The sequence below is a fragment of the Falco punctatus genome (assembly GCF_963210335.1).
Source record: "Falco punctatus genome assembly, chromosome: 17".
NCBI lineage: Eukaryota > Metazoa > Chordata > Aves > Falconiformes > Falconidae > Falco > Falco punctatus.
The window spans coordinates 4,091,449-4,115,006 of record NC_137597.1 but is presented as its reverse complement, the minus strand read 5'-3'; the positions used below and the strand labels follow the sequence as shown (position 1 = coordinate 4,115,006).

Genomic DNA, 23,558 nt, shown 5'->3' with positions numbered 1-23,558 from the left:
CCCCCGAAAGGGGAGGCTGAAGGGGGGGAAGGGAGCGAGAGGCGGCATCGTCCACCTGGCCCCCAGCTCCGGGTGGGCTTTCAGTGAGGGCTGGGGGATCTGCCAGGCGAGGTCCGCAGGCCCAGGCTGCCACAAGGGGGTCGAGGCCTAAGGAGCGGCGCGGCCCAGGGCCCCCCACAGCCCCGCCCGGGTGGGGGGCCCCCAGCCCGGCCCCCGCTGCCCGGCCCAGGTGGGTGGCCCACTGCCCGGTGCCGGTGGCGCCTCACGGCCCGGCCCCGGTGGGGACCCCCCACAGCCCGGCCCTGGTGGCACCTGACACAGCCCGGCCCAGGTGGGGGGGCCCCAGCCCGGCCCCCAGGGCCCGGCCCCAGTGGGTGTCCCACTGCCCGGTGCCGGTGGCGCCTCACACAGCCCGGCCCAGGTGGGTGTCCCACTGCCCGGCCCCGGTGGGGACCCCCCACAACAGCCCGGCCCTGGTGGCACCTCACACAGCCCGGCCCAGGTGGGGGGCCCCCGGCCCAGCCCCCACCGCCCGGCCCCGGTGGGCCCACGGCCCCCCTGTGCTGTTAAAAGGCAGCTGATGAGTGACCTGGTCTTGCCCATTCATTTATTAGGTTGTGATTTATTAGGTGGTTGTTTATTAGGTTGTTGTTTATTAGGTTCTGTCTGTGCTAAGGGGTCTCCCTCCCACGGCGCTGCAGGTTCCAGGCCAGGCAGCCGGCAGCGCGGCACATAATAACTACCTAAACACTTTGTTTCTGGCCTTTTGGACTCCTAGGAAGCCTGGCCTATTTTTCCCCTTCTCCATATGGAGTATGTAAGCTTGTATGCTGGTTCAGAGCTCCTCTTCTTGGCAGGCAAATGGTTAAATACTTGATAGTTATGTGCTGGTGTACAAGGGGTGTGAAGGGAGGGAGCTGGGTGCCTTCTAGCACTAGTCCAACAACAGGTTGCTGTTTTCCTTCCAGGAGCGATGGTGGGTGAGGCATGAGCCACGGTGGGTGTTTTGCTCTGCTGACAGGGTGGTCTGGCTGCTGGTGTCATGCTTAGACCCTTCTTCATCCATCCCCGCTTTCAGACCTGATGTCCCGGTGCACGCATCCAACAAGAGGCTGAACATCGATGCAGATGCTGAGGTAGGTCTGTATGAACCCCATCGGCAAAACCGTTACCAGCAGCAATAGGCGCTGATCGCAGGACCACGGTGCACACGCGTGAGCCAAGGTAATTGGTGACTCAGTCCTTTCACTACCGAAGGAGAGTGTGGCTTGGTTTTATAGTCATCTGAGTTTGTGAGCAAGAAATACATAACACTGAGCAATATCCAGTAAATAATGAGGTCTTCCCAGATGGACTTTAGGCCAAGTAAAATAACCAGCTGGGCCAGATGACTTAAATTTTCCAGCTATAAATTGTAGCAATTCACCAGCTGTCTGCAGTAAAATACCAGTGAAGGAGTCTCCCTTGAGATCTGGTGTTTAAACCTGTGGAAATAACGGCTCCCTTCAAAACAAACAGCCCTAAACAAAAGATAATGTAACTTAAGGATGCTGTGGAACTGAAAAAGAGATGAACAACAGGTGAGAGTTACTTAGACAATTTTATTTACATCCCCACTCCCCAGTAGTGGGGTTCTGTAGCTCGATTCCTTGTGTAAGGACTTCTCTTTCAGATTTCCCACACCATGCAGGAAGGAATTGTGTTTGTTTCATAATAATAAAATCTGTCCACAAAAGCTGTAAACATTATTTCGAGTCTCTTGTTACTGTCTCCTTCAAACACACACACAATATTTGTATCAAAGAATTGCTAGGTGACCTTTAGTGTCTAGTCCCTGACTCAATCTCACACTTCCCCCCCCCCTTTTTTTTCTTCTTCTTTTTTTTTTTTTTTTTAAGCAAAAGTACCTTGATGTGGCTGGTTTTTGTGACTGACATCTGACAGAATCATCGCATTCCCCTATTTCTAGCCCCTACGGAGCCCCTTGCTTAGAAAGTTTCTGAAACGTGCCCTGTTATAATCCCACAGGGATATTAAACCTTTGTGAGGTCCAGTGGTTGGTCTGAGGTCTCTCTGCTTTTACACCTTAAGCAGCGCAGAACCTCCGCAGCATCTCATACGCCCGTGTTTCAACACCTGCACTCTACAGAGAACACCTGACGGTCTTGAAGCGCTGGGCATGTGGAGCGTGAATGTCAGGGTGTGCATTTTTCCTCTCCTGCTTGTGTCTCTGTGTTCAGCCCGTAGCGTTGAGCATGAGTTGAAAGTAATGCTGCAATCTGTTCAGACCTGCCAGCTCATTTTAATAGTCTCAGTCAAATGCAGAGTATCTCCTTAGCCCGCTTGGCTCCGTGAGTGGAGAGGTGAGCGGGTCCTATTTTATCATTAAGACTCTTTCCAGTAAGGCTTTCTTTTGGCTCACAAATAAATCAAGGACAGCAGTAAAACAAAAAAGGAAAATAAATCTGATTGATTGCAGACAGAACAGATTCTTTCAGCTCTTTGCTTTTTACGCTTGAGTTCAGTAATGGCATGTAGCGGTGTTTGCGCTCTCCTAGCAAGCTGTCCATGCTCTCATTCCAAACCGTGCACGTGCCATCCAGCAGCTGTGAGGGTCCCGTACAACTGACCCAATGCGGTGCTTTTCAGAGCTATCGGTCACTAGTAAATCCAGGCTATTTCACAGAATTTGTCATTTGCCTTCTGAGATATTCTGAAGGATTTTGATGAGATTCTCCAGGCCAAAAATATAGCCGTGGTCTGGCCCGTCGTAAGTCGTGTGATTGCATTTGGAACCTTTAAAAGTGGTGTGGGCAAAGTCTATCATCCGGACGTCAACTCCGGCGTGATTAGTGCTGTGTGACAAGCTGCAGTTTGTTTTTGGGAAGTGAAGGTGGTTATCCAAGGGTGCCATGTTCTCCTTCTGCTCCTGTCCATCGTAAATGATGAGAAGTGAGCTGGAGTAGAACCTGTAAGAGCTTTGCTTCCTGATGACGGAAAGCAGAGCTTTTAGCCGCAGGATGATGGGCTCCAGCAGATCCGTTCGGAGGTAGTTGCCGTTGCACAGGAACTGGTGCAAGGTTTGCCTGAATCCCTCTGGTGAGAGTTTCCTGCCATAATACTTATCTTTGCAGAGAAAATGGCCAGTGTCCGCTTGGTAAACCTGGAGGAAAGAGCAACGATCCAGGTTCAGTTGTTCAGTTTTCCCAAAGCTCGAGATTTTGCCCTGATCAAAACAATTCTGACCCAAGGTGAGGGACGGGACATAGATCCTCTGCAGTCTCGCAAAATCCAGCAGTGCTGGCAATGTACTGCAGGCTTCTCACTGAATCCCATCTCCCGTCTTTGCTGGAGATTTAAACTATTCGATTTAAACCACTAGCGCAGATTCTTGTTGTACTGCCATAAATTACCCCTTTGTGAAACCAAATAGCTGTAAGTCATAGCCGTGTCACTAGTGATTTATTTACAGCATTTTCCCTCTGGCTATGGTAGGAGTTTGCGGTAGTACAGGAATACTCCAGCTTTGTACCTTCTCATAATATGTAATGCATGGGTAGCGATAATCTCGCTTGCTTAAACACAGAGAGACAAGATGTAGACAGAATTTTTTTTATGTGAGGCTCTGGTAGCACTGAGTAAGCAATGAGGGAGTGAATTTCGAATCGGCTCACATGCCAGTTGTAATTTAAAGAATAATCTGCTCAAGAGAAGGATGTCAGAGAGCAGAAAGGGACACCGGTTTTGAACCTGAGTGTTTACGCTGCTGTATTTGTGCTTTACAATCATCCTTCTCATAATTATCCTGCAGGCACAGCAGAACAACGTTTCGAAACCTGCTCGAGAAGTGTGAGTGAAAGAAATGCGTGGTTTCGGTTTCTAGGAGGAAGGGCAGTGATTCTGAGCAAGAGGAACCATAATATTTAGCGCAAAATAAAACCCTCACTCTTGCGGTGACAGGATGAGACAGCTCTGCAAAGGCACGACTGGGGCACCGGGATGCTTTTTTTGTTTTTCTTTTTTGTGCAGCAGCCAAGAGCTGCGTTCCTGTACGGGCAGATTCTCAGCTGGGGTAAACTGGTTCCCAGCTGCTCATACTGGCGGCAGTGGGTGGGGTGGTGCTTATGCTGCCACCGCTTGTGAAAGCAGCCAGATCTCCAGAAGTCAGCGTGGGGAAAGGGTCAGCCTGGATGTGCCATATTCCGCACTCTTCCCTAAGCATCCTCTCCTCTTTGAGGACAGGACACACAGCTGAGCGGCCAGTTCTATTTGCTGGGAGAAGAGAATAAAACTGCTTCATTTTACACCAGCAAAGAGTCCCTTTAGGTTTCCAGCTTGGTTTCAAGCCGCGTGTTGGGCAAACACCAAAAGGACCGAGGCTTCGCCTTACCTGCATCCCACAGATGCGAACGCCCAGCGAGGCAGAGGTGCTTTGTTCACACTTCTTGATGTGCCGGGCTTTTTTCTCCTCCGAGGCATCATCGCCGTGCTGCCGGGTTCCCATCTTTAAGTCCAGGATGCAGGGATAGTTGTATTTTGATACCACATTTTCGAGTAATAGAAACTCTGAACATGAGTTAAGGGAAACCCAATACTTTTAAATTCTAATTGAAAGAGGTCTTAAATCAGAGCAACTGCTGACGCTCTCCATAATAGCTCACAACTGTAATGAGACTTTCTGAGCCAATTTTACCAACGTGTCATTGCTATAGGCCCCTTGCTGCCAATTTCAGTTAATTTACTGTGGTACAGTCCTACCAATTAAAGCACCAACAGCTCCATTCTGCAGTGACATGATAGCCCTGGGCTGTCAATCCAGCACCTTGCCTCAGTGCTGTACTCACTCCGGTGGGTGTGGGGGAAGTTGTTAAACCCTATTACTCACCTGACTGGTGGGTAATGAAGTGTAATAGGAAAATAAAAGGCAAGGCAGCTGCTAATTCCTATATAGTTGTGTTTTCAAATGTATGCCAAGGGGATCCTTGATTTATGCTGAATAGCCTTGATGGGAAGTGGGTTTTTTCCCTTTTTTTATTTTTTTTTTTTTTTATGAACAGTGGGAGAAGATAACAGAGCAACTATATTCTGTCTTTTCCCAGAGCCTGGGCAGAAGAGGGACGCATACTCCTGCAGTAAAACATACATTGATTACGGGCTGTTATTTGTAGCCAAGGCTATGCTGGAGGGGAGAGAAGAGAAAGGATACGATGAAGTTTGTTCTCATTATGCTTGGAGGACATGCGGTTCAGGTGCTGCCTGTGACAGTGCAGTCCCCAGGGGTTGTAGCTTTTTCTCTCTGGCTGGTTTCCATTTGCATCTTCCAAAAGTGAATCTGTGCGGTACTGAAGGTCTGTCCTCAATAGCACCTTCCCTGGGCAGCTAGACAAAGCACACAAAAGAACACGTTTGGTTTATAAACTCCAGAAGAGAATATTCCCTCCCCTCCTCTTTTGTAGAGCCTCAAACTTGATAAGGTAAATGTTCAGGGACTCCCAAAGAAAACATATTGATCATGTCCAACCTGCAGAGATCCTTTGTTACTCTGTAAAAGTAATTTTCAGAAAGCCAGCCATTGCTGGGTGCCAATATTTTCTTTCATTACAATTTCAAAGTGTGCTTGGCTCCTATGAAAAGTGCCATTCATAGCACCAACGACCAGGAATCTCTATTTATCTGCCTAACGGGCACAACGCGGGCAAATCGTCCAACCACAGGAATGATTCCCAATTTAGAGCAGCAGCCTTCCAGGAGGGGAGGGAGGGAGCGATGAGATTTGTTCTCCTTGGAGGGTCATTCCTTGGTTTCGCTCGTCGAAAAACCGTAACTCCCATCGCACCGAAGGCAGCGGTTTCACGGCAGCGATATTGCACCCTTCAGCCGCAGCTGACCTGGGTCTTTTCTGAACCAGGCCGAGATGGAAGCGTCTCGCAGAAAGCCTCTGCCGGGTCTGAGGTCACGGTGTGCTTGCAAGCACCGCCGTGCCTCTCAGAGCCAGCTCCCCCCTGGCACGAGGGCAGGATTGAACCATCCTGGAATGAGCAGTTCCCAGCAGAAGGGTGTTAGGTGCTGTGCGCTTGGTGGCCGTTCTCCTGGGGCCTCTCCTCCCTTTGGAGCACGCTGTGCTCTGAGGGTGCAGGTTTAGAGCAGAGTTTGGGGCATGTGTTTGAGCAACAGCATCTCAGCGACTGCCAAACCTGCTCCGCCCCATCCGCGAGCTGGGGAGGAGGTGAACCACGAAGCCACCAGGCTGGGCTTTGCTTTTCCTCACCTTGGCCGGGCATTGCTTTTGCTGGCTTTGCCTTAAGCCAGGAGCTGTCCCACCAAACCCATCCCGGTTAGACCCTACCCAAAGCGACAGACAAGGACCAGGAGGAGGTTTGCAGGGAGCAGCCCACCCATGGCAGACCCTCACCTGTCTTTGAAGGTCTTGGTGACCTGCGCATGATTCCAGTTGACCAGCGTGTGCTCGGTGCCGGTGCTGGTGCTGGCAGCCCACTTGCATTTGTGCCATATCGTCACCGAGGAGTCGCCGATGGCGTTATCCAGGCGGCTGCAGCTCTCCGTCTGCAGGCTGGGGCTGGCGATCAGGGTCAGGTTGCCGAGGCTGTCCTTTTTGAGGTGCACAGAAATGACGCCTGGGCAAAAAGGGGGGAAAAAAAACAAATGGGGATGATGTTAACCCATGGGTTACGCACAGGCTTGGCCACCATCTGCACCAGCCCGTGGTGGTCCAGCCTTCCTGAGCGGGCTGGCGCTTAGCAGGACACCTGCCTCCTCGTGTCTTGGTGGCCTCTCACGCTGACCCCACTCTGGTTTGAGGCCAAATAAACACCATTCGTTTGAGACCCTGGGAAACAGCCACAGACTTTTCTAATCTTTCCTCCTCTCCAAGGCTCGGCTTGAAACCTGCCTCCTCTGAACGTCATGTTCCTTCATCCTCCATCCCTCCAGGCTTGGCTACACCACAAGTGACCCAGCAAAGGCCCCTGCTTTGGACCGGGAGATTCTGGTTTCTTTATGACAAAGGATTTAGGTCTCGCTTTTTAAGACAGGGCAAAGTCGGAAATGCTTTTCATCGGCAGGAAGCAAAGGGAGCATTGGGGACAAGGACTTTTCCAAAGACAGCCAGGATGCCAAGTGTCTCCTTTAGCTGGAGGGCCCCCGGGAGCAAGGGCAGAGGCATCTGCAGGGGCTGGCAGCGCTGCCTGCATACGTGACGCCCTTACATTGTCTTGGTCATGTCCTTCCCCAAGCACCAAGCACCCAAACAGCCGATGGTGGGAACAGGACCCTCACATGTCTGGTCTCCGTGCACGAGGCGGGACCGTGACCGTGACCGTGCCCATGACCGGGGATTATTACTTTCCACCCTAAGTGCTTAAAACACCACTGTGTATTTTAACATCGCAATTTTCCCTGACTCTTAACAGGAATCGCGGGGCTCAAATGCCATTCAGCCCATCACGGATTTAGCCCAGTCTCAGCGCATCCCTGCATGGGGACGGCTGCCTCCGCCTCTCAAATGACAGAGCAGGAATGGCCATGGCTCACGTACCAGACAGCTCTGACCTTTCTGAAAAAGGCTGATAACCGCAATCCTGCTCCTGCAGCCCTCTGGCAGGGCTGCCTGAGCCTTTCAAGGCAGCGGAGGCATTTTTAGAGCAGGGCCCTTTGGGGCTCTGAGGGGATGCCAGACACATGAGTCGTACCCTGCTGCTTTCAAGTCGCGCTGCAGTATGGCAGATCCAAAAGAGGATGGTCGAGGCTGTTGGACCAGCAAAACTCATCACTGGAAAGAGCCCCCCATCAGCAACATGAGGAGCTGGGTTTTATCCAGCTGTCCCCAGGGTATCCTCACCTGCTCTGTGGGGAACTGCGGGGAGATGCTTTGCAGCAGTTTAAAGAACAAGGGAGCTCTGTTCTCCCGAGCAAAGAATTTGCCAAAGCAAATAAATATGCACGCTCCCTTCTCTCTATCTAAAGCGAGATGGTAGTAAATAAACACAGACAGAAGGATTTGCCCTCTGTGTGTGCGCAGAGCCCTGCCTGCTGAGTTTTTGCTGACGGGGGGAGGCTTTCACCACCTGAATTGCAGGAGCCCTGCGTGTCTGCAGCCACCAGCCACCTCTGTTAGGCTCAGGGTGCCCATCCCTCCCCGGGTCGTGCACCCCATCACCCTACAGCTCCAGCTGTACTGGGACACGCTTCACTCCCACCCCTCTGCTCAGGTACCACAACCATTTCTGTTCCCTTTTGCTGTAAACCCAGCATTAATGGGAACAGCGTGCCATGGCTAAACCAGCTCCTTTTGCACTGAACTGGGGGAGAAATATACACAGGCAGCTCTGCCAAGGGAGCTGGAAGCCTTAAAAAGGGGGTAAGGAATATTTTTAGCTATCTCAGTCCTGTGCTTGTGGTGATGGTGAGCACAGGGAGCTCTGTCTTCCTCAGGCTCCACCGTTACCTTCGCTGAACCCCTTTTGTAGCAAACCCCTATTATGGATAACCGAGAGCAAGCGAAATCCCTATCAGCTCAGATGCCTGCTTTGAATTTTCAGGGGAGGCAGGCAGGAGAAAAAAAAAAAAAAGCAAAAAAAAGCTAGCATATCTTCTACCTAAATCAAAGCCTTTTTATTTTTAAAAAGTCACTGCGAGGCGAATGGAGTCCTCGATTCCAAATCTAGCGCTACGCCTCAGTTACGGTGCTATAGCAGCCTGTAACCTTAAAAACTGTCCCAATTACATATCTGCAAGTCAATGGAGCTGTGCTGATTTACATAGTGCTGACAATCTGGCCCTAAAAGCGTTATATATAGCATGAAACTATAGGGTTCTTAAGTATCTTCCATTAATATGAAAATTAACGGGGAGATTTGCAATGGCGAGAATGAGCAGTTAAATTGCAAGGGAATGTGATCCTCTCACTCCTGCCAGTGGAAAACTCTTCAGAAACCTACACGTCAAGCCTGAAAAATACTTTTGATTCCTGGTGTGCTTCCCTACGGGTTTTGAATGTGTCCTGCAAGTGACTTGTGTGTGCAAAACAAACCTGTTACACACGGCTACCACCCTTCTATCTACAGCAACAAGAAAACACCTATCTGGGAGCAAAGGTGTACTTGACTTTGCTGGCATTTTGGTGTCACCAAACCCACAATCCCCCTCCTGTCCCGCACCAGTGGGGCAGCCAGCAGGTATTTACGGGTGCTGTCACCATGCTAGTGGCATCCCAGTGAGCCTCAGGAGCATTTTGCTATGTAGCTCTACCCTCACGGATTTATTTTTAAATTTACAAGTGCATTTATTTACTGCTGCGTGCAATAAGAATCTGAGCAGAACTGGGCTTGAAAACAAGTCCAGCATCCCCTTGCAAGCTGAGCTAGGGGCAGGCAGAAGTTTGCAAGGGGCTGGTAGTGGGGAAAGCTGGTCCCAAGGTCACCAACCTGCCTGAAATGGTTAAGCGAGCGGTAGGCATTTTTCATGCAGCCAACTCGGCGTTAGATGTGAATGATGACATTTGATCAACATTGCACATAATGTCATCATTACATAATGGTCCCTGGGCCGTCCCTGCCCCCGCAGCCTAAGAATAGAGATGAGGAACATGGACACGTGTGAATGGGTGATGAAGACCTCAGAATTATTCCCCCTGATGCTCATCCTACTCATCACCCTCGTGGGAAAACGTTCCACCTCTTTAATTTGCCTGGCATTCAGGGTTGGGACGGTTACAAGCAGGGGAAAAAAAAAAAAAAAGAAGTACGTGCCCAATGCCAAATTGGAGAAGAATTGCTATTTAATTACCCCTCATCGCAAAACTCACTGGGACTTGCAATAGAAGAGGAAAAGAAGACAAAAAGGTATTAATAACCGGGCCACCCCTGAACTGATGAGCTGGGACCGCTTAACATCTTTATTAAAGAGACGGAGCAGGGGCCAGCTCTCCAGCTCTGAACCCTGGCCCCTGCTAAAGAAAATTGCTTAGAGGAAACCTTGTTTTCTTTCTTAAGCATCTTTTTAATATCGTCCCATAAATCTGCAAAGGCCTCTGACTTGCTGGGAAAGGGAGAGATTAGATTGGAAGCGCATCGAAAGCGCGGCTGACACTTTGAGCTCTTTTCTGTAACACTGAAGGACCAAAAGATATTTTAAGTTTTTACGTGATAGCTGAGCTTCTCTCCTGGCGCAAAAATCCAGGGTCAGGTGCTTTATGAGCAGCACAAGTCTGGCAGTAAAAGCAGAAATAGTGAGGAAATAAGAAAGGGAGGGAGGGAGGATGTCTCAAAAAAATATTAGGACCCCCTTCCCCAGGCACCGAGTGCTGTTTTCCAGTAGCTAAGCTGAGAAATTCAGCTGGGAAAGTGGCTCAAGGCAAGGAGAGTTAGGGGTGGGGGAGGTGTTTGAAGAGGGGCACCAAGCTGAGGGGCAGGTGGGAGGCTTTTCCCTATCCCGGGAAATTCTTGCTTGTGGCAGGACAGCTGCCTGGCTTTGATTTTTAATTTAAGTGGTCTGTACCTCTGGTTTTCCAGAGACCAGCGCTCCCAGGAGCATTGTGGGGAGCAGGGCTTGACTGAGGTGGAGCACCCAGCACAAGTGATGCCCAGTGCATCCCTGGGCTGCTGCATCCCTGGGCTGCTGCATCCCTGGGCTGCTGCATCCCTGGGCTGCTGCATCCCTCGGCTGCTGCATCCCTCGGCTGCTGCATCCCTCAGCTGCTGCATCCCTCGGCTGCTGCATCCCTGGGCTGCTGCATCCCTGGGCTGCTGCATCCCTGGGCTGCTGCATCCCTCGGCTGCTGCATCCCTGGGCTGCTGCATCCCTCGGCTGCTGCATCCCTCGGCTGCTGCATCCCTCGGCTGTTTTTTTCAGGCCTGGTATTTCATGGCAGTCCCAAGGATCTCTCCCCCATCTCATGCTAGTGTCAACCCTGACCCTTTCCTTGTCCTCACCAACAACTTTGCTTCTGACACAAACCTTCACCTCCTCTTGGGTGATTCCCAGTTCCCTCTTGGGAATCCTGTGGTGAGCAAGACCCTCCTAGCTCCTGCTTTCCTGCACCTATTCAGCGCTGCCATTTGCATGCCATCAGGCCAGCTTATTTGGGGCCATGACCTGCAAAATCCTCAAAGCAAACACTGTTGGAAACCCCATCCTATTCCTGCCCCTTGTTCTGTGTTTTTTCTGTGTTTACCTTCCCTGTCCTGCCTCGGCACTGCCCAGGCTCTCAGCTCCCCGGGATTGTGTTCATGCTCTCAGCCTCCCTCTTGTGCCTCAGGAACAGACCAATTTCAGCCCTGTTTAAAACGAGTCCCCTGTGTTACCAAAGCCAACCACGGCACCAAGGGGATGAGCAGAAGGAAAGATCTCCCGGTGCCATCATCCAGTGCTCAACCTTTATTAGATATCACAGAGTCCCCTTCCAGCCACAGAGACCCAGGAAACTGTCCCAGTCTCACAGACCGGCCGCTGTGCCCGCTCTCAGCCGGGAAAGCATCCTTGCTCAGCGAAACCTGCACAAGTGATGGGGGTCCACAGCTCAGACCCAGCCCGACCGAGCCAGCCGGTACCTCCCGCACTGCCACTAGCCCTTTATCCCAGCCTCAGGCCAGATGCTGGTGACAACAGCCCTTGGCTCCTTCCCCACCATCTCCCCTTACCTTTGTACTGGGGCGTGAACTGCCTCATGGCCAAGGGCAGCGACTCGTAGAAGCTCAGCTCCTGCAAGACCAGGGGCTTGCAGACCGTGTGCTCGTCGTACTTCATCATGCTCATGTGGCCGCCCACCTGATGGACGAAGGGCTCCAGGAGGACGGCGGTCCGGCTCTTGCTGGGGTCCAGGGGGCTCTGCCCCACCATGGTGCTGGGCGAAAGGCGGAGGGGGGCTGGCTTCCTTCAGTAGCGGCAAAGGGGGATCAGGAGCAGAGTTTGGGACATACTGTGCCAGGCCAGTTAATGCCCACTCTGGGTTCTCACCGGCGCTGTCTGAAAAACAGAGTATTGGGGGGCGTGAGAAGGGGGGACAAGCCACCGCAAAGCCACCATCTGCGCCGGCACCCTGGGGTCTGCCTGGTGGCAGCCCGTGCCACAGCCGGGGCCGGGCACCCAGGGCACAGCTGGCTGGGGTGAGATCTTCAGCTTCCCAGGGACTGGCAGGGACCCGCCACCTGAAATGCAGAGTCCAGAAAAGACCCAATTTAGACCTGTTGGTGGCAAAAGAAGCAGAAGGCAGTGACCGAGAAGAGCTATCAAGTTAATGCGGTGGCCTCGTTAAAGCAGCTGGATCAGGGCATTCCTGGGGCTGGTAGTGCCGGATTATTAATACACTGTATTAACGACACCCCTTGCTGTGGAGCAGCCCCAGTTTGCCTTACGAGGAGATGTTAATGATGGTCTTAGTCTTTCCCAAGCTAAGATGTTCCTTGCAAAGAAGCTTTATTAATAAAGCCTCTGCAATTTCCCATCCCTGCGCCGTCCCTGGCCTCTTAACACTGCTGATGGGGTTAGCAATGTTTTCTGCACCTTCTAAAGGAACCTGGATTGGGGACATTCCCAGCCATTTAACACCGGGGCACCAGCAGGAGCGTTTCCTCCACCGCGCTGACACGTGGCGTGAGGATGCGTCAAACCAGCAGCCAGACGGTTGGCACCCCCCGACTCCCCCCCGCTCCCCAGCCCTGCCCTCTGCTGCAGCCCCAAGGAGAATCCAGCACCAGATCCCTTCCTGGTTGTAGCCCCCGAGAGAAATTCCTCCTTGATTTTGACAAGTCCTGGCTCTAAAACAGTCAAGCGGGAAAAGCACGGACGTGGACCACACCTGTGCCGTACCGCCCTGGCAGCAGCACCCTGCTTTCTCTTGCAAGCACCCACCAACGCCCACTTTGCTCTTTGCAAGAAGCCCCTGGGTACCTCTTGCTCTGGTGGGCACCAGGCAGAGGAATCCCACAGCCACTGGGGAAGACAGAAAGGCGGCTGAGCTAATATTTACACCGGAGAAGCAGCCTGGCTTCATACCATCGAGGCAGTAAAACCAGAGGAGGACACTCCAGACCCCAAACTAAAAGGGATGGGATGTGCGTGTGGGGGGGAATCATCCTTTTGAGGAGGGGTCCACGTTCCTGCAGCCCTCGGAAGGGGGTGTGCTGAGCCTGGGTTTGCCTGCCCCTGTTAGCACAGCCGACTTTCTCCTTGTTCCCCCAGCTTCAGCATAGCATCAGGAGCTTCGCATCCTATTTTTGCCAGCAAAACCCCAGCGCAGCAGGTAACGCCACCTTTGACAGATCCGTCTCTCTCCAGCAGAGCCTTGAGGATGTGCTGCTGGGTGAGCGGCACCACCTCCGCCCCCGCCAAGCTTTACTGGGACCAGGGCAGCACCAGCACCCTCTCCTCCACCAGGAGACCCCGCCGAGGGGACGGTGGTACCTCCCTGCTCACGCCAGCGATAAACCCCCAGGTGCCCATCGTGGTTGTCTCTGGAGAAGGGCAGGCTCAGCCCCCCACCCCGAACCAGCGCTTCCAGCCCATTCTGGGAGCTCTCACCACTGAAACGCAGCCTGTTCCTCATCCAGCAACAAAGAGTCAAAGCTCTGCTGCGGAAATTTCCCCTTCGTGCTCCTCCTGCTGCAATTAAACCACCGAGCACACAAGCGCTCGGCGCAGGTGCCCGTTTTGTTTTTTTGCCTGGAGGAGTGGGATGAAGTGGGTTGAAGGCGGAGAAGGGGGAGAAGAAACCCACCTGCCCTCAAAACACACGGAGCAGCAGCTCCTTTACCTTCCCCCAAGGTGGGTTTATTTCCCACCCACCCCCCCCTTTTTCTATTTTTTCATCATCAAACCACAGCTGGAGAGGAATTTCTACTCTGCAATTACCAGCCTGTACCAGCACAGGGAACAAAGCCAGGCCACTTTCATGAGTGCTTTTCAGTCGGGGAAGAAAGCAGCTCTTCAGAGCCTTTCTAGAAGTTAATAAAAGCATTTAGCATTTTGTTAAGTTGCGACAACTTTTTAAAGAGGATTTCTCCCTTGAAAGCTACAGGTTTGCTGTGGATTGTTTCTTTTTCCCTCCTGCCTTCCTTAAAAAAAAAAAATAGAAAAAAAGGAGGAAAAGCAAAAAGCAAGGGAATTTGTCATAACACCTCTTTGGAGCAGAGAGCACAACACAACTTCAATCCAGTATTTATTGCTTCAGAGACAGTCCAAGGCTGAAACTTGGCTGACATAACACACTTTTACAATTCTGGCAACCTTGGCATTGCAAAGAGAGTTGGGGGGAAGAAAACCCACAATTTGATAAGGCTCTTGTTGTTTTCTCTTAAGCAAAACTCAGAGCAAGATTTGCGGTGAGAGAAAGGGGTTCTTTTCATTTAGTTTTTTGTTCTGAAGCAGCTTGTCTATTTGGAGCAGATAAATGTTGCCGCAAACACTTATTGAGCTGCTCTGAGCTCCTCTGAAACAAGACTCTCCTGAAATAAATCACTTCTATCTGCTCAGGTTATCATGAATGCCAAAAGATATTTACATCACTAAAAATACATGAAATTACAGATAAATCTGTATTGTCAAAAACAAAACCAAGAACCGTGTATATTTTTCTCCTAGCTTAAAAAAAAATAATAAAAAAAGCAACCCAGGCACTGCAGAAGATGAGTCAGAAAATATTGGGGAAGGAGAATACTTCTCTGTATAGAGAACTCCCCTCTCCAGAAAAAAAAAAAAAAAAAGAGAAAAAAAAAAAAAGAAAAAAAACAAGATACTGAAAGAGAGGAGATTTAGATGTGATATCAGGAAGAAATCTACTGTGAGTGCGGCGAGGCACAGGGTGCCCAGAGCAGCTGTGGATGCCCCATCCCTGGAAGGGTTCAAGGCCAGGTTGGACGGGGCTTGGAGCCACCTGGGCTGGTGGCAGGTGTCCCTGCCCGTGGCAGGGGGTGGGAATTAGATGGTCTGTAAATCCCTCCCAACCCCAACCATTCTATCATTCTATTATTTAAAGCATTCTATTATTTCTCCGATGGCCGGGTACCGTTATCCTTTGCCCTGCTCTCATCTAGGGCCAAATGTCGAAAGAGTCAAAGCAAGTTGTTTATTCCTAACTCTAAACATCACCGAAACAAATCAAGCAGATTAAATTCTCTGATCTCTAATTAGTGCTTACTCCACCTCATCCCAAGCAGAACCAAGTTGTGGCTCTGAGTCTGACACACTGGGGAACAAACCGCAGGCAGCCCGGCCCCCCAGAGAACGCCCATCCCTCTTGGGTTCCCACTCCCAAGGTGGGGTCCTCTTGGCAGAAACACTTTGGAATATTAAAAAGCAAAATCACTTTAAAACCAGGTGCCCTGTCAGCGTGCGACCATGTTCTTAGCTTTACATATCACGGTCAGCACCTTCCCCTCTGGGGGTCCTGGGTCTCCAGAGCATCCCAAAGCACCCTGAGGCAAAGCTGGGTTTCAAGCATTGCAGGGAGCTGGGGGGCTTTGTTTGTTGGTTTTTTTTTTTCTTAATTAAAAAGCAAGAAAAAACCACAGGTGTTAATTTGAAGACATCTGTACGTCTGTAGCTCTTGGTACTGGAGCTGACCTGGAATAAAAGCCAGCTCCTGCAGCGAGCACCAGCCCAGCCCCACAGCAAGGCGCGGGTGCGCTTTGCAAAGCCCAGTTGCCCCATTTCCCTTCAGTCTTTGGCCTCTGCAACACCTTGGCCGTAAGGAAAATCCTACTGGTTCCATCCTGGCGGGGCTCGAAGGAGACTGGGGCTGTTTGCACGGGCAGGCAAGCGGCTGCAACCCCCAGTGTACCTTCAAATCTGCCTTTTCTGCTCTTCCCATGACCACAGCCAAAGTCAGAAAAACAGTTGCAGGGCAGCACCATGCCGGGAGCGTGAAGCTCGGCTCTCAGCAAGAAACCCAGCTCTAACCATCCTGCCATAAATCCTTACGTGCAGAAACCCTCAGCTCTTTTATCTTTCGTTTCCTTTCCTGAAATAAAATGACGTTCGTAAAGTTGATGACTGGTCCCCACGTCCCTCATGAAGAAGATGCAAAGATACAGTTTGCTGCACTGAAGGATTTATTTGGCTGGTTTATGGGAAGCAGCGGGATCGATGGGGAGGGGTGGGAGTTGTGTTTTCCTGGGCTGGCGGGGTGCTGACAGCCCCCTGCCCACCCTCAGGGCTGGCATGGCCATCGGGAGATGGTGCGGGGCTGGCGAGTGCTGGGCTTCCTGGTGGGACTCAGGAACGTGCCTATGGACCATGGTAGCGAGCTTGGGGCTGCCAGTAGTGCCGTGGGACAGGGGGACACCACATCCCATGGGAAAGAGCCTGATCCTGTCACCTCTCTGCCCAGTTTCTGCCTTTCACTCCACCAGACACCATCTGCCCCTCTGCTGAGCTGCCCTGCGCTTTCTGGCGATGCCACAAGCACGATGAAGAACCAAAAACCCACCAGGCTCATTTTTTGCGGACCCCAGGTTGCTCCAGAGGTTCACACCAGCCCCCACCCTGGGTGCTGGCTGTCCCCCTCGCTCCCATCCCTCCCCACAAGCCACGCTGTGCTCCGAGCTGTGCCAAAATCCAGTGCTCGTTCATCCTGCCTGTATCCACCCTGCCCTGGAGGGTGGCCGGTGCCGACGCAGAATCCACCCTGGACTCACCTGCTGGGTGCGTGCGGCCGGTGGGTTCTCCGCGGGGGCTCGGGGTGCTGCCTGGGCTGCGCTTCTCTGCGGCTCAAGGGTGAGAAATGAGGGAGCGGGGGGAGCCCGTGGACATTTGGGCCATCACCTGACTGCTGCCAGCGCTGGCAAGCGCTTGGTATGTCCAGCTGACTGCTGAGCTCTCCAGAGGGGAAAAACACCCCTGGGTGTTAAAGGCAAACAAAGCCGCCTGCGCGAGAGGGTTAAGGATGGGGGGAGAAGGGGCCAGCCACGCACGAGGCTTCCCAGAACACGTGGCCACACGCCGGCTCGCTTGGGCAACCTCCTCTCCAGGAAAACAACCGTTGCTTTTTTCCGGTCTGTTTTCCACTTGCGAAAGCCCCCTCCCCAGGTTGGACCCCCCTGGTGTTTATCCCCTCCCTGCGGGAACAGGCTGGGAGCCGGCAGGGAAAGGGCGGTGGGAGCGGGACGGACACCACTTTCCCAGAGCTCCCAGCAAACAAACCTACTGGCCGTTTGCTCCCTGTGTGGGGAAAACACGCCAGGGCGACGCAGGGGACAGGCGAAGGGGCTGGGATCGCTGGAGAGAGGTGGGGAGAGGGGCTGGGATGCTGTGGGACAGACTGGATCCCCAGCCTTTTTGGCAAAGAAAAGCTGTTTACGGCAAGGGGGGCAAGGCTGGGGTTTGCCCCCCCGCTGGGCAGCCGGTGAGCGGATCAGGGAGCGGAGCCCGCAGCCATCCAGCCCTGACCCTGCCAACAGCCTCGTGCAGGGAAAAACGACACCTCGGCACTTGGAAGAGGCAGGGGGAATGGAAAAGTCCCGGGGAGCTTCCTGCCAGGGCCAGATTGTCTCCTCCAGTGAGTCAAGGACAGCACATGTACCCCCCGACCCCCTCCGGACCCCCTTCCAAACACCGGCGTCCTGCCGAGGGCCGGCATCCTCTGGACATGCCGTGCCAGCCCCGTGCATCCCAGGAATACAGGACCCGTGGGTTATTTAGGAGACCACACAGCCCTGGCATGCCCCAGGACAAGGAGGGTGCCCACCCTCAGCCCCCCGTCCTGGGGCACCCGGGCCAGTCCCCAGCAGTAACTTGGGGACGTTACCAAAGCAGTGCCCGTGGCTGGGGCCCCGCAGGCTGCCGTGGGGAAGGTGCTGGGAGGGCTCTGCAGCAAACCAGCGGGAGGTTGGGAAGAAAATCTCACTGTGGAGATAACGATTGATGGATGTAGTAATTCTGGCTAACTGGAGAGGAGAAAGCAGGCTCGCGAAGACCAGAGGGATCGAACTGATGGTTGGGGGCAGAGGCTGACATTAAAGGCAAGAATCAAACAAAGACCCTGATTCCTGAGCTCTGACTTCACTCTGCTTTATGCTGGTATTTTAGCTCAGGAAAGTGCCTTTCTGTTGTTTTTTTGTTGTTGGTTTTTTTTTTTTTTTTTTTTTTAAATAAGCTAGGTTTCTGAAGGAAAAAAAAGCTGACACAGGCACTCTGCCGGGCCAGCCACCGCACATCCCCCGCCAACAACTTCTGAACCCATCAGCCAGTCTTTGCAAAATGCAACAGAAGCATCAAAAATTCAGGGTGTAAATTCCCCAGAGGTACCTTGCCACCTTCCAGCAACGGGGTGGAACGTCTCCCGGCCACGACTCAGCTCTGCATCACCTGCGCCGTGATGGCCCTGGAGCCGCTAGAGGCCAGGGGAGAGGGCAGGCTGGGAGTAAAACATACAAGGCATGGCTCAGCATCACGGACCATCCCAGCAGCAGGAACATGCTGGTTCCCAGCAGCTGCTTCTACCTTCTCCTGTCCCCCAAGTCAGGCTGGTCTTGGTGTTTCCTCCTCCTTTTCCAGGACCGATGGGGCAGAGCAGGTCTCCACGCCAGCTCCCCCTCGCCATGCCCGCCTCGAGGGTGGCACGGGCGAGCAGCGCATCCCGACATCCCTTATTCTGTCCTTCACGTGCTATAGCACATCACTCCAAAAGCCCCTGAAAAGAGAAGCCAAGCCAGTATGCAATCCCCAAACACATCAGGCTTTATATCTAATCATTACTGGGCTGGTGGGAGGGGGCCGGGCCCGTGATGGGGGGGTCCCTTGGGCTCAGCGAGGCAGGACCGAGCACCCAGATTTGCCCCGTGTCCCCAGCACGGGTGTCCGGCTGCTGCAGCGCATCACCAGCGCACACCTTTCTCCTTTGCAGAAACCCATCCTGCTGGCTATCGGATGTATTTTTAATGCACGTGTTAATTGAAGCAATCTCATTTTGATGGCGGGCGTATTGCCGGGCCAGGAGACATGTCCTTTGCAGTTATCGCTCCATTAAAACAAGCGCACGGAGGATGCCGGAGCTGAGCCCGCCAGCGGCTGCGGGGTCCCCACGCAGGCAGCCGGGCTGATTGCGGCCGCAGAGCCGCAGAGGCAATTACTCAGCCTCTTGTAGAAAGCAGAGCACTCTAAGGGGAGAGCAACCCTGTCTCATATTAAAACTATGCTAATTAGGAACTAATTACGAGCAGAAAGATATTATTACCCTCGGCTAGCCTCAGGCTGCAGCCTCAGTCCTGACTCCAAACCTTTCCCAGCCCGGCACAGACCCGGGCAGGGTGGGCACGCCGTCATTAATAAAAGCGGAGGGCAAAGCCTCGGGTGAGCCAGGGCCGCCTGGTCCCCAGCGCCTGCGCGATCTCAGCACCACCAGGCCTCATCCTGACACGACCTGTGCGGGGCCCTTCTCATATTAAAGGACTAAATTTATATCTGCAGGAGTGCCGGAATGCAACGGCGCGACGGAGGGCAGCCTTGGGAGTTAAGGAAAAACAACAAAAACTGCTGAGGACACACGCAGGGAGCCAGCGCCGACCCCCCCGCTGTGCAGTGCCCACCCTTCCCCCCCCTGCCCAGGCCCGGCTGTGCAGGGTTTTCCCCTTTCCACCTCCAAAGGCTTTGCACCATCCTAAAGTCTTTGCACCATCCTAAAGTCTTTGCTGCTGTTTTATTTTCTTTCTCCTCAGACAGGCAGCGGTGCCAGGACCTGCAGCCATGGCACGGTGACACCAGGACAGCCCCCCCCCCTCCTCAGCCATACAGCCAGGCTGGGTCCCTCGCCACGCGCCAGCCCCTTCGTGCTGGGTGCTGGAGCCTCATCTGCGGGCTGGCAAACACACATAACCCCTTGTTGAGCTGTCCTTGCTGCTGGTGGCACCTTCGGGACCCCAGCTGGGAGCAAGGCAGGAGCTGGTCTCCCTCAAGGAGCATGGGGACCCCCCCTCCAGACCCATTTCTGAGCTGTTTTCCATGGAAGTGGCTCAGCTGCAAGCGCAGCCCCTGGCCAGCAGCTCCTCCCCACCCCAGGGTGCTCTGCTGTTGCTGTTTGGATCCCGAGACCTATTTTGGAGTCGGGATGTAAACACGGAGTCTGGTCCTACAGCAGGTCACCGTGAAGTGACACAGGCCAGGCGGTCTCCTCCATCAGAGGGGAGATCAGCAGAGGCTCCAGTGTCCTCCTGCCACCCGGGAGCACATCCCCAGCAAGCTGCTGCTCTGCCATGGGAAGGTGGTTTCAGAACCATGCTTCTGAGACGGGAAAACCGTATTTCAGAACACCACAGAGAACGGGGCACCCTGGACCCGAGTGACCCACAAAGGCAGGACTCGGCTTCGCTCTCCTGCATCACAACCAGGAACAGATCTGAAGCAGCTGTGGGCACCCACGAGTAAGGTCTGCAGGGAGAAACCGTGCCAGCAGCGCACCACAGATACTGCAAAAAGAAAAGCCGGGGGGGCTTGTAGTGGGTGACTCTTAAGGGGGTATTGAGGACCCACCTGATGGCCTGAAGGGAGCCAGGTGAGGGGGCTGCTGCCTCCCTGGTGCCCAGCACGGACCGCTACCCTCTGCTACTCTTTCACATGGGTACAAATGGCACCCCGAGCCAGGACCTGGGCAGAATCAAGGAATACTATAAAGCCCTGGAGGTACAAGCAAAAAATGTCAGTGCCCAAGTTATTTTTTTCTTCCATCTTACCAGTAAAAGGAAAGGGCGCAGCCAGAAATAGATGTATAATGCACATCAACTTCTGGCTTCACGGCTGGTGCCGTTGTGAGGGGTTTGGCTCCTGTGACAATGGGACATTCTTTGACTATAGCCTGTTAGGGAGGGATGGGATCCATCTCCCTAGAAGAGGCAAGGGGATCTTTGGCAGCCGGCTGGCCAGCTCGGCGAGGTGAGCTTTAAACAGAAGCACCCACGGGGAGGGGCCCAAAGCAGCGATGCTCACACCATCGCATCCACCTGGGGAACAAGCCAAGCCAAGCAAAGCAGCGATACGTGTTCCTCAGCTGCATCCCATGATGAGAAGCAGAAGACCAGCCACCACAAGGGTGTGCGTGGCTACGGAGGGTCCTCTCGCACCCCTCCTGGGGAACCTGCCTGCTCGCCCGCCCCTCCGCAACACCCGTACGCCAACACACGCGGCGCCGGGAGCGACCGGGAGGAATCAGAGACCTGTGTGCGGTCACAGGGCCGTGATCTCGTTGCAGTTACAGAGACGCGATGGGACAGCTCGCACGACGGGAACGCTCCGAGGGCTGCGGTGGGGGTGGGCAGTACAGGGTCTGGCTGGAGGCTGTGGCTCGCGGAGCTCCCCAGGGTCAGAGCTGGGTCCAGTGACCTGGAGGAAGGGACAGAGCGTACCCTGAGCGCATTTGCCGATGATACAGGACGGGGAGGAGCAGCTGATACCCCAGAGACCTGGACAGGCTGGAGAGCTGGCGGAGAGGAACCCAACGAAAGCCAACAAAGTCAAGTGTAGGGTCCTGCACCTGGGGAGGAACAGCCCCGTGCACCAGGTCCGTTGGTTAATAGGCACAAAAATATTTTGCAACGCCTACCTGGAGACCGTTCTTTAAAGGTTGAATGAAGTCACGGTGGAAATTCTGGGGCAGGCGTTAGGGAGTGATTGCTTCAGACAGGGGCCACGCCGCAGGGCAGGACTCACTGGCCATGCTTTTGCTTCTCCGGTTCCCGTTGATCTTTCCAGGAGAACTGGCACAGCGCCCTGACTCCGCGCCCCATAAATAAGGCACAGCATCAGCTGTCATGTCAGCAGGAGACAAAACATTTAATGTGAAAAGCTTTAAATGGAAGCAGGAAATGAAAAGATAAAGGGCAAATTTTATTTTAGATTCCTTGTTGGTACATATTTTCATTTCTGACAGTAAGGGGATGCGATGGCTTTATCAGCTCACCGCTGGAGAATTTATTTATAGAAACTTAATACTTTGCAAGAAAGTGGGAGGGGGGTGTTAGCGACTCTGGTTGAGCAAATGCAAGTTGTAAGGAGAGCAGGGCAGGGGGATGAAGAACCCAGCTATTCCCTCTTCTCTGAATAGACCCGGGGTTCTGGGAAAACTGCTGGAACCACAGAAATTATCAATACAGCGCGTACAGAGCAAGCAGGAGCTCGGCGGCGCGCGTGGCCCGACTGCTGTCAAGATAGCAAATGAAAGAAGGGACGCGGTGAGAAGACTTATCACAGAAAACATCATGGCAGCTTGGTTGAAAGCAAACATCCTCTGGCACATGTAATTACACCAAACCGAAGACTATTTCCCAACCTTGAATATATTTCAGCTGTAACTTAGCAACCCAAGCTGGGTGAAAGCTTCTGAACAGGGATGCAGGTTGAGAGGAGAGATTTAGCCTGGCATTCCCTTTTGTTCCCATACCTCAGCAACAGCTCCGCGCCAGGGAGGGGGCCAGCTCCCACTGGAGCCACAGCAGCCACGGAGCCGACCTCCTTCCGCGCCGGTGGAAATCTCCCCCTTTGTCATCCAGACCTACGTTACGAGATTTTAATGAAAAGACTGAACGCGAGTGAGTCAACCGTGTCCACAGAAGTTACACAACGATGATTCACGGACTACTCCACGCCATTTCACGAGTAGACTTTGAGGAGTTGAAACTCGTGGTTCATGTTGTGAGTCACTGACACTCAGGTGAGAGGAACTGAAAACACTCAAGGAGTTGGACCCTGAGGACAACTCAGACTTGTCATCAAGATGTGCTTACGTGTCTTGTGCTCTCCAGGCCACCTTGGAAACCTTGAGGACCTGGTAAAATAGTCCAAGTCTTGACTTTCTGCCCTTCTCCTTGACATAAATACCCACCCTTTCACCGTGCTTTACAATACGTGGCTTGAAGCCTTGGGACACAAGGAGGGGAGCGGTGTGTCCAGTGACAGCAGCCTGGGAGCAAGGGACATCCATCCCGCTCCAGCATCGTATCCAGCACTTCCCTCATTGCTTCTCAGTCAACCTGTGCCATCACCTGGCACTTCGCATCACGTCCCAAAAACCAGGTGAGCTAACCACGGCCCCAGGATGCCATGGCACGCAGGATCAGCGGCTCGGCCCAGCGTCAAGATTCTCTGCAGCAGCTGTTGACTTCAGACACCCGACGTGTGCAGAACTGCCTTCCAGAGAACAAGCGCAACAACACGAGGCTTGAGGCACTCCGGCTCCGTTACCACAGCCTTATTGCACCATCCCATTCCCTCCTTTAAATAACTCCTTTAGTACGGGCCACAGAAATACCGATCAACCCGCTGAACTAATATTTAGTTTCACAACCCTCCAAGCTGTCAATCTCGACAAAAACGCAGCTAAACAAGCTAACTGCTTTTCGTACGTACCTCTGCTGGACGCCAGCTATTCCCAAAACACAAGATTCAAGTTGCAAGCAAACACTCGAGACCGCTGGCTATTGCGCTGAGATCACTGAGCATCACAAGGATCCACGTCGTCTCATTAGGCTGCCACGCAATCCCCGTGCCATCTTCAATCTTATTCTTAGAAACTGCGAGCTCCCGTGGGAAGGATCTATTTGATCTCCCTAAGCGAAAGC

The 23,558-nt window shown here is 53.2% G+C and overlaps 1 protein-coding gene and 1 long non-coding RNA gene across 3 annotated transcripts; one reads left to right on the top strand and one right to left on the bottom strand.

Annotated features, from left to right (window-relative positions):
- The first annotated feature begins 76 nt into the window (after positions 1-76).
- LOC308054360 lies at positions 77-1,748 on the top strand. The gene is made up of 2 exons (XR_013924080.1): positions 77-305; positions 503-1,748. It is a non-coding gene; the product is annotated as an uncharacterized lncRNA (long non-coding RNA).
- IP6K3 (inositol hexakisphosphate kinase 3) lies at positions 1,582-23,453 on the bottom strand. 2 transcript variants are annotated; one of them, XM_080366989.1, is made up of 8 exons: positions 22,382-23,453; positions 21,545-21,747; positions 16,650-21,324; positions 11,658-11,982; positions 6,413-6,635; positions 5,207-5,379; positions 4,391-4,566; positions 1,582-3,163 (listed from the first exon to the last, which is right to left on the bottom strand). In XM_080366989.1, exons 4-8 carry the CDS (start codon positions 11,854-11,856, stop codon positions 2,693-2,695), a joined length of 1,242 nt encoding a protein of 413 aa, XP_080223115.1. In that variant the 5' UTR covers positions 11,857-11,982; positions 16,650-21,324; positions 21,545-21,747; positions 22,382-23,453; the 3' UTR covers positions 1,582-2,692. The 2 variants fall into 2 exon arrangements, with proteins under 2 accessions (XP_080223115.1, XP_080223116.1); XM_080366990.1 differs by lacking the exons at positions 16,650-21,324; positions 21,545-21,747; positions 22,382-23,453 and adding an exon at positions 13,537-16,627.
- Positions 23,454-23,558: the final 105 nt, after the last annotated feature.